At 35.8% G+C, this 15,327-nt stretch overlaps 1 protein-coding gene across 10 annotated transcripts in view; it reads left to right on the forward strand.

The window, feature by feature from the left end:
• Positions 1–15,327, forward strand: part of ERC1 (ELKS/RAB6-interacting/CAST family member 1) — a 305,039-nt gene that overhangs the window by 84,299 nt on the left and 205,413 nt on the right. For 6 of the 10 annotated variants that reach the window (XM_074871663.1, XM_074871668.1, XM_074871665.1 and 3 more), the window contains exons 6-8: positions 1,700–1,783; positions 4,398–4,565; positions 11,863–12,030. In XM_074871663.1, the coding sequence (XP_074727764.1) occupies positions 1,700–1,783; positions 4,398–4,565; positions 11,863–12,030 (420 nt within the window). The remainder of the gene's footprint in view (positions 1–1,699; positions 1,784–4,397; positions 4,566–11,862; positions 12,031–15,327) is intronic. The other 4 variants (XM_074871666.1, XM_074871667.1, XM_074871670.1 and 1 more) reach the window with 1 other exon arrangement.

Below are 15,327 nucleotides of genomic sequence, written 5' to 3' on the forward strand. Positions count from 1 at the left end.
ATTTTCATACTTCAGTAAAGAGTTACAGTTTGGATTCCCATTCAGACTCTGGGAAACAGAATTTATTTGTATTCTTCCATGAAGCCACTAAAATAACTTAAAAATATTTAAGAGAATTTTAAATTCAAATTTGAAAATACTATAATGGTGGTTCAGTAAGGTCAATGGCCTAAATTCTTCTTTTACTGTCACACCTGACTTCCTTTTATATCAGAAGGATTTTGTGTTTATTTTTAGACCATTGCTAATTCATTATAGTTCTAGGTTTTATTTGGTCTAGAGTATTTTCAGATGTAGTCTATTGAAAAAAGAGTGTTTCTTTTTGCAACTGTTGTACTAAAACTAGTAGGTGTTTTTACTATGTAAAGGCTGAAAAGTGCTGCCTGAACTGTTTCTGTAATGGCTTTCTATTACACTCTCCATTAGCAGAGTCAGAATAAGAGTAGATTCTACAACAGTGGTGGTGCCATCATTAATTTATGCTGTTGGAAATAAAAGACAAATATAGCAGTGAGACATATTGATCCTCGGGTATAAAGATGGACACTGGCTACTGAATTGTCTGTAGCCAAAAGTCAGTTCATTCCTTGTTTCTCCCAAAGAAGTGTTTCTCAGTCTTTTAGTGAGCCCTAACATATTCTAATGAAGATTCAGGCCACCTTGTACAGTAAATTTAAGTATATAGTGAGCAGTCCTGCTTTTCTTAGGTAGCTTTTGTGTACTCCCTGAAAGCAGTGTACAAATCCCTGGAACAGAGATTGAAAACTACTCTACTATGTCCTGAACAATTGTAACCTACTGCGTTTATCCTGCTTGAAATTATTTGTCGAAAAAAGAAAGGTGGAGAAAGTTTCTTGGAGAACTGTTACTTGCCCTGAAGTAGAAACATGTAGTAAGTATGTTTCTCCCACTTCCCTCATGCCAGCTCACTGATTTACCTCAAGATAATCACATCTGTTCCTTCATACTTTTGCCTTTTATCCCACTGAGTTGCTTCTAGAATTGAAGGATATCCCCTTCAAATTAGGAATGGAGAGATGGTTTTTGCACCTCTTCCTTTCATCCCTTCTTTCTTCTTTCCTTCTTTCCTAGTTACCAATTCTCCAATTTCCCCTTCCCCTCTCCTTCTGTGGGCCTCTAGATCTGTTCAGCTACTCAGTTCTGGCACCTCTTCTGACTATTGTCTGCTCATTTATTTTTCTGCAGAAAATTTGCTCCTTTTTGATAACTCACCTGTGACTCATAGCCAGCTCCAATCTTGATATTTTGCTCTCATACCTTGTTTTGTAATTGCACAACATTTATTTTTTTCAGTATTGTATTGTATAGTCATCTGTGGCTGTATGTTGATAATTAACTTTATTTCTGTTAAACTGAAAAATGTCCCTTTTCCTGTCCTAATTTCCATGTGAATTCCAGTTTCAAAACCATTGGGTGAAATGCCTCATACTTGACATATATAAACATAACCATAACTATACATCTTTGTTTCATAATCAAATTCTTGTCTGGCAGCCTATATGAAAATACAGAGACATTAAACTTTTGAGAAGACTAAACGAAGAATGGAAGAGAAAATGAGTGACCAGTGTTGATCCTTCTGTTCAGTTCTTTGTCACTTTTAGTTACTTGGATTGAAGTGGGCTAACTAGAAGCTGACAAATGATAAATATTTAAAAGCATAACAATGTCGTGACAGGTAGAGCAACTGAAGGAAGAGCTAAGTGCCAAAGAGGCTCAAGGGGAGGACCTGAAAAAGAGAGTGGCTGGTCTCCAGGCCGAGGTCTCTGCAGTAAGATTTATCTTTTGTGTGCAGTGGCCATTCACTGGGGCTTGCTAGCACTCTGGCTTTTGGGGTAGCTCTTCTTCTCTTACCTTCTTTACAACTTGATGTAACAGAACTAACAGCCTGCTCAGCCTTGTAGCTGCCTTCTGTTCACATGGTTTTGGTGTCCATAACATCATTCTTCAACTGAACATCTCTATTTGTTTTGTTACTGTTTTTTAATGGTATGAGCTGTTTTAGCCGTAGCTTATTCTTCTCTATTGAAGCAGATTTTCAAAAGTATTCAGCACCCATTTTGGGGCCAGACTTTCAAAGAGATTTGCTTTCCCTAGTAGAACAAAAATAATTTGAAAACATGTGCTGAACCCTCTTAACATTGCTTCACAAAAATAACAAAAGCTGGATGCTGAATGCTTTTTAAAAATGATTGTTTAATTTTAGCAGCATGAATTTAGGTTATTCCTTTGCTGTGAAATTAGTGCATTTGCTGAATGATCGTAGTGTCTCACCAAGAATAGAGATGTGAGCACTTAATGCTTTCTCTTGCAACTTGGAATGGTACGAGCTGCATTCTTCCTAAAGAGCTTTAGTGCATTGGCAGTGTGGGCTTACAGCTCTAAAATGGGGATTTCTAGAGAAAATGATCTTAGGGTACTAATTCAGAATTTTAATGTAGTGAAATGTGATTGTATTTAGATGAGAGCATTTTACCAAAACACAAGTATTTAGGGTAAACATCCCTTCTGAGATGACTCCAAAAAGAATGTCTTTTCAAAGAAAGACGGAACAGGTTTGAGAAAGTTTTACTATAATTTAGGCTGCCTACTAGCTGAAAAAGCTTGTGTCATCTGAAATTTTTAAGGAGGCTTTTTTGTTTAGATACTTCAGAAAACATAACTGGCAGTAAATAGTTCATCTCTTCCCAGGTATTCTGCTGTGCCTAGCAGTATTGTGCATCTGGTTGTATTGGCTGACAGCAGAAATAGTGCTGCTAACATCAGTACTTTTGTATCTAATTTAAATAGGCACTGAAATCATTCTGTGGACATATTTTCTTCTAGTAAAAGTATGAAAAAAACAACTTAGGATGTTTGAATTAAGTGAACAATAAACTATTGAATAGTTCTATAAATCAAATTCTTATACTCCTTCCCATTATTTCATTTAAAAAAATTAGTTTGGTTGAGGTTTTTTGAGATACATGTCCTCCTTCCTCTCCCCTTCTTCCTTATGTCCTCATGTGCACTGTTTCACACTGGAACACAGAAGTCCTTGATGACATCTTTTGATGCTATTTTAATACTCTTCAGTAAAGAGTTTTCTTTCTTTAATGGCCCATTATTGAAACAGTGTTGTCAAGACAAAACCACATTTACCCAAGCTTTTCCACTCAGTTATTTCTACTAGTATATGCATTTGTTCTAATTAAAAATAAAAATAAACAAATTATAAATTGTAGCTTATATCAGTTTTGTTCTTGACACATTCCCAAAAATGGACAATGACCTGGACTTGTTTTTTAGTTTGTGACATCCTTTAATTTCTGTTTTGAAGCACTGGACAACATACTTTTGGGATTGAAGGATTTTTTTTTTTAATGTTACAAACAAAATTGTTCCGTTAAAAAAGGGAAAATTGTTTAGGTTTTAGAGGTATGTCCACCTCTGCTATATAATACATAAAAGTAAAATATTGGTATTTTATTCTGAGAGATTTATTGGAGGCAAACCGGGAAGTTGGTTGTAAACTTGGACATAAGTTTACATCTAAGACTTCTCTGTCCTCTTTAATTAAATATATTTTTTTCCTCCAGATTGACATCAAAATTGTCCTGGGTGATGACTGCACTTAGAATGAGATTTCATGTCATTTCAGTGCTTTGCTTTTAACATTTCTTACTGTTTGTCTTTTAAAATGATTATCCAACCTACATTTGTTAAAATAAATTGGCATTTCCATACTGATTGAATTCACTAAATTAAATCTAGGAAATTGCTCTCAAGAAAGTGCAATTCCACAAACAGTTTTCATGTTTTTTTGATGTATATTTGCATTTGCTTTAAGAAGCTTCCATAAATTAAAAGGTATTTCTTAGAAGATTGAAATGCTGGTTTTGTAAATAGTGGGAAAAGTAGAGGCATCTTTACATACTCTGTAAACACGATGCTGGATTGATAGATGGATGGAAACTCACCGGTTTGACATTTCAAAGCAAACATCATCCTTCTGAGAGAGAACTGTAGGTATCTCATCTTTTATTGCGGGATAAGGGTGCTTTCTCATTACAGTTCTGCTTCATCTTCATTAAAAATTTATCCCTGCTAAGTAACTGGTTTTGGTCAGTCCTTTGAAAGATGACTAAGAACAGACCGACTGTTAAAAAGAACCTCTCTTGAGAAACTGATGCTATAGCTCCCCCCTCTTTTTCCTTGTACCTTTTGCTCATGACACAAATTTTTGCTGGCCTTCCATTCAAGATAACTGAAGGCTTCACAGTTCTGTGGGATAAGTTTAGAGTATCATACTGTTTGTTGGTAGTGAATTTATAGTTATTTTTGTAAGGAAAGTATAAATTATTTTTTCCTTTGCCCATCTTTTCTTTCTTTTTCAGATTGGTCAGGTGAAACAGGAGCTGTCGCGCAAAGACACTGAGTTGCTGGCCTTGCAGACAAAGCTGGAGACCCTCACAAATCAGTTCTCTGATAGCAAGCAGCATATTGAAGTTCTGAAAGAGTCTCTTACAGCTAAAGAGCAAAGAGCTGCCATCCTGCAGACAGAGGTGAAATGGGCAATTCTGTACTTACTGACTTTTCATAGAGAAAGAGATAAAAAGCACTATTTCTTTTCTCCTTGCTTAGGTTATACAATACCATAGCCATTCAATACTGCTTGTTCTGAGCATGTTGTGTCTTTGATTATATGTTTGATTCTCTAGGCCAGCGGATTGATCATAAAGACAAATGTATATGTATAAGTGAACACATATTCCTGTGGATGAATACACACTTCTACGACATGCTCCACTAACATGCAGTCACTAATATTATTTTGCCTTGGCACAGCTAAATTGGAAGTTGCAGTGCTTGAGCTGGGGGGATTTATTTTCAATGATCTTGTAGCTAAAAGAGAGCAGAGAAAGGAAGAGTGTCCCAGTAGTATACAACTCACTGAGCCTTCACTGCTACTGCCAGCATGTATGGGAAATCTTGCATGTAAGCCTGTACTTACACCTGAAATATGGGCTTTCATGTTTTATGATGCATATTCCAAGATAAAGGAAAAATATTTTCAAAACTGTGTTTTGATAACAAATGCTTAATAAATTCCCGTATTATGTAAGTCACAAGTGTATATCTGAACATCAAATGGATAATGACTATAGCATAAATTTATTGCTTTCAGACATTCTTGAAGAACAAATATGAAATGTTGTGTGAAGGCAGCATTTCAATCCCCTGGCTTGAAAAACTGTAGTGTTAGTAGAAGTCCAAAAGATGGCGGTCACGCATCAAAAAATATTTGTGTTGTTACAGCTAAAACAGTAAAAAGCCAAAGGAGCTGTGAAACAGGCTTGCAGAAAATTTGTGGGTAAAACTGGTAGAAAGATTCCACATTCATAAGAGTGTTAAGAGAATTTATTTGAACTTTTTACCCTCATGTAGCTTTCCTTTAGCCATGTTCAGTGAACCTATGGGTGCATATGGCCTTGTCCACATGCAGAAATCAAGTTACATAGTAAATATCTTTTGACGTTCTGAGATGGCTTTTCTGATTATTCTCAGGTTTATGTAGAAGTTGAAATTGCTTTAGTCAGTATAACTGTGAAAGTGTGCTAGTTTACAATCATAAACGTCTCGTTAAATTTGTTCATTCTTTTTTGCTAGTTAGAAACGTACCCTAGATTCATACCTGTTTATTTTAAGAAAGAGTTACATTTCAGAATATCATTGGAAGTAGGTATTAGGTAAATAAACATTTTAAAATGTAAATTGCAGGTTTTGATCCATTACAGTAATTGAAAAGAATATAGATATATGAAATTACTATGCAGTATTGTGGCAAACTTACAAAGCTAGAAACATGTTTCTCTGCTTACTTTTAAATAATAAAAAGGGATACTTTTCTGCCTATGAGAGATGGGGGTCTTGAAAAAATGTACTTTATTAACAAGTTAAGAGACTTCAGTAGATGGTCATAATTCCATCTGTTATGGTAGGTAAACATATTTCTTCAAATAAATTGTACAGAATTTAAACAAAATATTTAAAAACAAAAAGACTTGGTTATATTCCATTGATAGATACTCTTGATAGTTATTCAGAATGTTTTGATTTTATTTTAGCTGAAGGCCAAAGTAGTTTTTTAATACAGAAAATTATTCTACTCTCTTAACTTGTAATATTACTGAATAATCATTGAGAATATTTGTCCTCCACTGGATTCTTCCAAATGGGATTCTCATATAGCACCACAATACAAAACCAAATTGGATTCTTCCTCCGAAATATGCAATCTCTTTTTTTTTACTAATAAAAAGTGGCTGAAAGGTGGAGTGGGGGGGGGGGGGGGGAAGAGAGAGAGATATTTTCTGCTTACTGCTTTTAGGTTATTCACATAGTTTGCTTCCAGATATCATAAGTGAAATGTAACATCTACAGTAACAGTGAAAGATGATTTTCCATCTCTCTTTCAGTAAGGAGTTGCTGTGGAGCTAAAACATTAGAATGTTTTAGAATGATGTTTTTATGATAGATTTAATGGATTCAATACAGTCTAGCATATTCTCCACAGTAAAATGTAGCAATCTGGTATGGATTTTAACACATACAAAATGTTGTTGATTATCAGGCTATTCCATTGTATCAGAATAGATATTTAGAATGATCCATTTATGTTCCTGAGAATCTATGTAATTCCAAGAAGATATTTATACTTTTTGAAAAATAATAACATCTTTTTCATCCTTGCTGATGTTCTTTACAGAAAGCTCAACAATTAAATCATCATGCACAATCACCTTTCTTCTGTCTTCACAAGTGATCTTTTCAAGATTGAAACACGTTGATAAAATACAGCATTGGGATGTTTGTTGTTTCATCCTGTGATGTATTTGGGGTTTTTTTAAGGAAAAGGTATCTTTCTATACAAGAATTTTCACTGGGAATAGGGTAGGAGTGTGAGATCCTGCCTGGCCTCACTTGTTGACAGTACTGGTCAATGTTAAAACATAACTAGCTTCTCTCAAGACACCTAGAGAGAGTTATGAGGAGGAAGAAGTGCATTTTCTGTCATATATTCACAAAACAAATGTTTTGAGAGAAAAGAGCATACCTTCATAATCCTCTGCCTTTTAGTCATCTGTTCAAGAAAACTGCAGGTATGTAGGGAAAAGCTGTTGGTATAATATCTGAAAAGTGGATTTGCCACCTGCCACCCTAGAACTACAAGGAACAGTGAGCTGGTTTTGGGGTGTTTATCTTGAGGGCTATTGGGTGGAGAGGATATTGTGGTTAACTTTTCAATTCATGGAGGAACCTTTAAAAATATCTCTAAAAATGTACAATCTCTTTGTAAACAAAACAAAAAATAAATCAATATTTATTTTGGAGTTAAGACTTCTTCTGTAGAAAGTTTGTGTTTTGTCCAGTGAGCCCTTTAGCTTAGGTCAATGCCAGAAGGTATGTGGCTTCAGTGGGAGGATAAATTAATCAGTGAGAACATTCCCTTTTATTTTTGTATACTGCCCAAGCTGGCATGGTTCTGTAATTGGTCTGTTCCATATGGTAAATTCAGATTAATATTCAGTAGAAAAATGAATCCAGTCCTCTGGAAGTATTTTATTTGCTGTGAATGTCTCAGTAGAACATAAAATTCTCCAAGGGTCTTTCTTTATTGGGGCTTATACTGGCATTTTGAAACTATAATAGACTCTCCCAAATCAGAGGCAGTTCAGGAGTGGATCATGTTTAGTGAGGAATGTGCAAATGGGAGCTGGGTGTCTCTAACAAGGCTTGTTAGCACCAGCTACATGAAGACCTATGCTGACACCTACAGACATTAAGCTCAGCTCACAGAACTGAGTTCATAGTGTTTAGGTATTTAATACCTTGTGCTAGAGACTGCGGAAGAACAGTTGATCTGATTTCTGACCTGAGCAGGCCCTGGAAGCAGTACATCTGTCCTGCATTGAGTTTATAACCCTAGCAAGAACCAGACTGGCTCTGCACAAAGCCAGGTGTCTGCACCTCTGCTCCCTGGCATAGTCATGTAATCTGACTAAGTTGCGCAGATAACTGAGGGCTGTATGTTCATAAAGAATTCACTCTTAATTCTTCTACAGACTGTATTGGATAGTGCTGCAATTTGTATAAGAATGTGAAGAGTCAACTCTAACATAATTAGTAAAAAGATCAGTGTCCAGAATAGAGAATTAAGTCTTCTGAACTACCACTGCATTCAAAATCAGTCAGTAAACATAGCTTTTAAGTCTTAAATGCAGACTATGCTATCAGGAAAACAGCTTAACTCTTTTTTTTTTGTGTTTATATGGTATGTTTGCAACATAGTAATAGAATGTTGTAAAACTCATCCTTTTTAAATTGTGCTCATTTCAGGTATTTGGAGCCTTCACATAGCAACATATACAGTAGGATAAAAGCAACTTTCACCTTACATACCAAATTAATTTTATGTGTTTCTCTGTACATTTCTCAATTATCTTTGAATTCTGAGTGTCAACATAGATAGAATTACTTCAACATCTACTTTAAAAAGGAGCCAGCTCTTGTTAGAAACCACAGCAAGCTCTAAACACATATTTCAGGATTGTTATTCTGTCTGTTCCTTTTGCTGCCATTAATGTAGTCATACCAACAGAGAATACAAATTCTGAGTTTTGCTGTTACAGAGAAATCAGGGCTTGGATATAACACCTTCTGATATAACTGAATGGAGTATGACTTGGTTCACTGATCTAAATCAATAGTTCAGCCATGGTTTGAACAGGTGGCAGGTAGATGGGAAGAATCAGTCTCAGGAAAAGAGTAGAGCACTATTTTTTCTAGGCATCACTGACATCTTCCTAAACCCAGTGTCATAATACCCTGATTGCTACTGTACAGTGGAGATGACAATAAAAATAAGAAAAAATGTGTACAACCTAAATCCTATTGACTCAAGCTCCTGAGTCAGTTCTGAAACTCGCTGTGGACTTCTGAAAATTTTAGTGATTTCTCTAAGCTGTAAGCTAGGAATATTCTGAAAGCTAAGACTGCAATTACAGAATCCAAGATTTTAAGAAAGCTTAAGAATAAATTGAAATATTGTGTCATTTATTGTATTTATTCTGGTAGTCATTGGAGCTACTAATGTACTAGTTTTTCTTAGAAATTTGGAATTCTACATGCTTAATGTGTGGCTATACATATTAGGAACAGAGTCATACAGTATTATTTACTGCTACTGGAAAATTCTGTGAAGACAGATCAGTGGTTCCCCACATGTTTTCCATACATTGTTCTTACAGGGAAGAAATTTAAGTCTTATGTATGGTACTCAGCTGAAGAGAGGTACCTGTTGTACCTGTACCTAGGAAGGCTATTGTGTTGAAGGTGGCAACAAATGTGCTTGTTTCGCTAAAGCTTCATGAGAAATCGGATGGTATGTGCAGGTCAAGTTAGCAAGCCCATTGTTATGTGAAGGACTACTAGTTACCTGAGCTGTACTGTAAGATTTTACTTGCCATGCATAATTAGAGACATAGCAGTCTATTACTGTGAAAGCAGTTAGGTTAACCCAGGGTTAAGACAACACTATCCAAGATGCAGAAGTCAGGAGAAAGGGGCGTCAGCACCTCAGTAGCTGTTTGCCTAGTCTTTCCATGTGCAGAGAAAATCTTAAGCTGACTTTGTTGAAGTTGGCATCACCTGACTCGCACAGACCTCAATTCTTGTCACTGTGGGAGGATGCCATACATAAACTGAGCTGACATGAATAAACAAGTGCAGTGTTCTGCCAGGAATAGTGCTAAGGTGATGATTGTGTGTCCTGCCAGCCTTTGAAAATATTCTTGAAAGTGTTTTCTGTGGTTTCCTAGGCAGGGACCTCACACAAATAAAACCAGGAATGCAATTTACCCCAAACCGTAAGCTAATATAGAGTTCAAAGAGAATAATCAATCAGAAAATAGAAAGCATTCTGTGAATAAATTTCTGTTTGCAGATGTTCTCTTTTCACTTAATACTGTGCTGTAGGCATCTGGACTCTCTCAAATATTTTGCAACACAACTGTTGAGAGTATGTGGATTTTCTTGTGAGGAAGATTTTCAGTTTCCCTTCAAGAATTAATAAAAGTGACTCTTAGCTTTAATATTAGAGATATCCAGAGAAGAACATACCTAATCAATCTATAAAATTGCGTGTTTTTAAAAAGAAGACAAAGCCTGATCCACCTGCTAAACTTTTCATTACAAACACTAGCAGTCCTATAAATCATATTTGGGTAGTACCTGGTACTCTAATATCACTGTAGAATATACTCCATGCCCCACTTGCTGGGTGAGAGGTCAGGAATGTGATTTTAATAACATATGTGTAAGTGAGAAGGCTCCAGACATAGAGGTGGCAGTGGGATTGCAGTGCTGATGGGGAGACCAGGGCAGTTCTTTTCTCCACTGGCAAGTGCTTATTGCTCTGTGTAAAAGGAATCAGACAAAACAGCAAAGGATTTTGTTGGCGTAACATACTGTAAATGTAGAGCCTTAGAGGCAACTTTTCCATTAGCAAATCAAAATAAAGTGGAATTAGAATAACACATTAAAATTAAATATTGCTCAAAATACTGTAAGCATAGTGACTAATTTCTTACCCTAGCTGGAGCTGTCCAAGTCGTCTTTTTACTTCATGTCTCTGCTAGCCTATGCTGTGCAGAAGGACCAAGAAATTCATTGATCACCCTGTTTACTCTGTGCGACTGATGTCCTGTAATGGATTCAGCTGACAGGAACCAAATCTGATACTGTCAAATAAGATTAGCAGCCAAGCTGGCAGATTCGAACTCTGTCTGAATGCTGAGTGGATAGGGGTCAGTGGGTTTCTTTTGGTATCTTGAGCAGGTTGGTGGTGTTGGATTTCGTGTTCCACAATGGTCTTTGAGATTAGTCTGTGCTCTGTGGTGACCTTATTCTTCTCATCAAATTTATATTCAGATAGCTCTGATTCCTTCTCCCATTTCTTTTGTCTTGTGAGCTCTGTGTTTCATTTGTATAAGAGAAATGCAGAAGGAAAAGCAAAAGCTTCTCAACATGAAGTTTTGAAGTTTGAGGATACCATAGAACTCCCAGAATGTATTTCTAAATTTATTGAGTCAATGCGATCTCTAAGTATGTTTGTGTCCAAATTTCAGCCACAATATCCTGTGCTGTGTCATTTGTCCCATTTTATCTTTAATGTAAAACTTCATCCTGCTGAAAACACATTACGTTTAAACTATTATGTTGCTATTTAAGTCAAAATATTTTTAGCCATCCTAAGGTAACCCTCTTTCCATGTTTTGATCTGCAGTGGCCACAAAGACCTCTGCTTTCATTACCTCAGGCTCAGCTAATATTCTGATTAAAACTTAGAATATAAAGTGACTGTTTGTTACTAAGAGTCAGTGTTTAAATCTCTGAACATTAGTAGTGTTTCAAGTAAAGGGATCAGTTTTCCTACATATGAGAGAACTTCTCAACAACACATTGTGTTGGCTTCTACTTTGAGGAAAAAAATTCCAGACTTGTATCTTACTGGACTGAGTTATGTCAGAAGTGTAATTTAAGTTTTTGCAAGAAGGAGCATTAGTCTCATATAATTTGGGAATAAAACATTTGATTATCTTTAGTTTAGTCTTCTATCACTTGTGATAACTGTTTTAGCACAAGCTTATATATGTTGAACTGCTAAAGTAAGGGATGTTATTTTCTGAATCTGTTTGTAATTTGACAACACATACTCCCTTATGGAAGTGTAGTTTAACTCTTGTAAAATTTCTCTCCTTCAGTGCTAAGCAAACACTGTTTCTGCATGTCTGAATCTAGGTGGATGCTTTACGGTTACGTCTGGAAGAGAAGGAGACTATGCTAAATAAGAAGACAAAGCAGATTCAGGAGATGGCAGAGGAGAAGGGGACTCAAGCAGGAGAGATCCATGACCTCAAGGACATGTTAGAGGTGAAGGAACGCAAAGTTAATGTTCTTCAGAAGAAGGTACGGTCAGATACACATCTCTGATGCGTCTCAATTTTCAAGTCTGTCAAAGAGTCTGAACTAGAATTTACATTTTGGAGATTAATGATTGAATCCATTCATGTAATGGGAAGATGGTGAATGATGAATTTTAGTTTGAAGTTTTGAAGAAAAAACCAAAGAATTCAAAGCAGAGGTTGTTGCCTTTCACTGGTTGCATGTGCTGCTTCTGCATCCCTTTCCCTATTAATAATGACTGAAGTATTTGTAGGAGGGCACATCATCTGAAAAATCAATCCTTTCACACCCACCACCTTAACAAAGCCACACTGATTTGAAGCATAGGGCACTGGGTGACTATGACTTCAGTATGTGACTAGATGAATGAGGGCTTGTATCGGTAGAAGCAATTAGGAAGATTGCTCTGTAACTTACCAAGAAAAGTCCAGGAAGACCTTTGTATAACTTTCATTAGAAATGCTGTTTTATCATACTTAATATTTCTTTGGAACTGCTAGAATAGGATAATCAGGGTTCAGACTATCCAGCCTATCTTTCTGGATAAGAAAATGTAGCTCTTATCAGTGAAATGGGGGAGGTCTGGATAAGAAAAAGTAGACCCTGTCAGACAAATTAGAGAGGTTTCCCAAAGGGCATTGAGTCCTAGGGCAATGAATGTCCTTATAGGTGATAGTTTGTGAATTGCACACAATATATCTCAAATTGCTGCTGGTAAAAAGAGGGAAATGCATGTATCACAACAAATTTTAATTTACATAATGTTTTTTCCTCTCTATCTTTAGAGAAGCTTCTCTTGGAGCTTGTATTCAAAGTATTAGGCTGTGAATGTGGTGAATTTGGGGTTTTTTCTAGACCTGTAAGCAGTTCTATGGAATTCCTGTGATTTAATAGTTCAGAATATTGATTAATTTCTGATGCCTTGCCAATGCCTTTTCTTCTAATATACGGCTATGAATCATGAGGGTTTAGGTCATGTTCAGTTCTGCTTACAGCAAACCTCATGCTGGAATGGAAGTTCAGGCATGGAGTTTAGCCATAAATAAGTCATTAATCATTCCAGAGCAGACCCCTAAGTCTTCATGGTCTCATTTTTTGACTGTTCATCTTTTTAGAAACACTTAGAGATTTCTAATTTTTGTGCTGTGCTTTCTTTCTGTTTTCAAAATTGGTCACGTACACTCCAAACATTGATTGAGATCCCAGCTGAATGTTTAACCAAGAAGTGGGGAATCTGACATTTGTGTAAATGTTAAATGTCAGTGAGGTTGGTTTACTTCCATTTACTCTTACACTGTTTTTTCACATTTTCTTATTTGCTTAACTCTTTAGAATGATCTTTCATTGGTTCATTTATAGGCACTGCTAAAGGTTCTCTTTTTACTCATTTTTTATATGTGTTTTCTTGAGACCACTGTAATCCATATTAAGACAGTTTCATCTTGTCTCTTCATGTGGCTAGCTTATTTTTTGAGGTTTGTTTGCTGCTGCTTTCAAGTAAAAGTATCTGTTCTCTTCAGATTGGAAAGTAAGGGCCCAGGCTTTTACATGCAAAGGTTTTGAGGTTTTGTTCTCCTAGATAGCTCAACAGAAGATAACACTACCATAATAAAATGCAATTTGAGTTGTTTTGTAAACTTGTCTCTGAGCTTCTTAAATAAAAAGCCCCATAACTTATATGTAAAAAATACCTATTTCCTGCTGCTAACTAGAATCAAATGCGGAGTTTTGAATTTGCTTCAGCCTTGAAGCTATTGGAACCATTTCCTTTAACATGAACAGTTAAATTGTGAGGTTTTTAAATCCAAGCATTATTTTTTCAGTTTCTATAACTAGCAAACCTAGAATATTTTTATGGAGAGTCCAGCTGACAATACTTTTATCTGAGGTTTGTGGTGGAATATGGAATTTCTTTTTATTTTTTGTATAACCTAAGTTAAATGAGCACAAATTCAGTCCTTTAAAATTTTAGGATTGGTGTCTTTAACTGTTTTTTTTTAATTGGTTCTCCAGACCTGGAATCTAAGACTAGGTTAGGGATTTTCTATAGATTGGGCTTTGCATTTTCTTGTTCTCTTTAGCATTTTTCCACAGAAAAGCAGACTTTGATGGACTGGATGATCTTCAAGGTCTTTTCCAACCTAGACAATTCTGTGATTCTGTGAAGGACAGTCTGATTTTCTCTATATACTGTGGAAGTCATGACACCTTGCATAAAATGTGTTTCAGGTGCTAGAGAAAATTATAAGTCTCATTTTTGCCTGCTAAATATGTCTGTCCTTTTTTGACTGTACAAATAGCTATTTCTGCCCTCTGCCTGGAACTTGAGAAGCCTGTAGCTCCTCTCATGTAAGTGTTTTTCTCTTAAGGCTTGTGGACTATTTACTTTTTTGAATTTCTAGAGTGCACCCTCTTATTAAGGTGCACAGCCTGTTTTCTGCTTTATCCAGGTGCTGTCTTTTAGACCTTCCAGGACCTTCAGAATTTTATTGCCATTTAATAAAAAAGGTGCAGCCTTTAAACTTTTGCCTCCATGTACAATAGTATTTTTATTCCTTCCTCTGATTATAAACCAGTGTGTTCAGACAGATCAGGTTTTAATCTGTATATTCTAATTGAAGATCTGGATGGTACAGTTTAAAGTATCTTCAGAGGTCATCGATAGTAGTTCGGGTTTTTTTTACTGGCTTAGTTATCTGATATTAAATGCTTGTTTTAAGTTTATCAGCATGATTTAAGTGGTATTTAGGCATTTTAATTGAATACAGTGAAAGACTATGAAAAATGTGTGGTATGAGCAAAGCTTTTCCTCTTGTGTTAAGAAATATTTTTCTATGTATATTGGGAAGCAGCAGCAGCATGTAACTGCTGCTTGCAGTTATGAGGATGTATGGCGTACAAGTGTGGAAGGAATTTAACCAAATTAAGAATTGGATTAGTAGATACTATTCAATGAGTTTTTACCAAGTACTCTTCCCTCAGCATATACTCAGATTTGAGGATATTTTTGAAGTGGATACTCTAATGAACTAAGTTTTGAACACTAATATTTTTTAATGCTAGGTAAAAAAATTTGTAACAAAAGCTAAAATCATAAAGATGTTGAAAAGAATTGATTGAAAAATCATTAACTTGCATAATTTACCCATTTAGGAAAAGATGTTTACTTTCTTTTCCAATTTAGAGGGATCACCTCTACTAGTAATGTAGCGATAACCAAATGATATATGGCTATGCTGGGCATTTGGACTTCTGTTCATTATTTTTTTTTTAATTTTCTATGACTGTTTTAGATGTGTA

This window comes from Strix uralensis, chromosome 5 (assembly GCF_047716275.1).
Source record: "Strix uralensis isolate ZFMK-TIS-50842 chromosome 5, bStrUra1, whole genome shotgun sequence".
In the NCBI taxonomy this organism is placed as follows: domain Eukaryota; kingdom Metazoa; phylum Chordata; class Aves; order Strigiformes; family Strigidae; genus Strix; species Strix uralensis.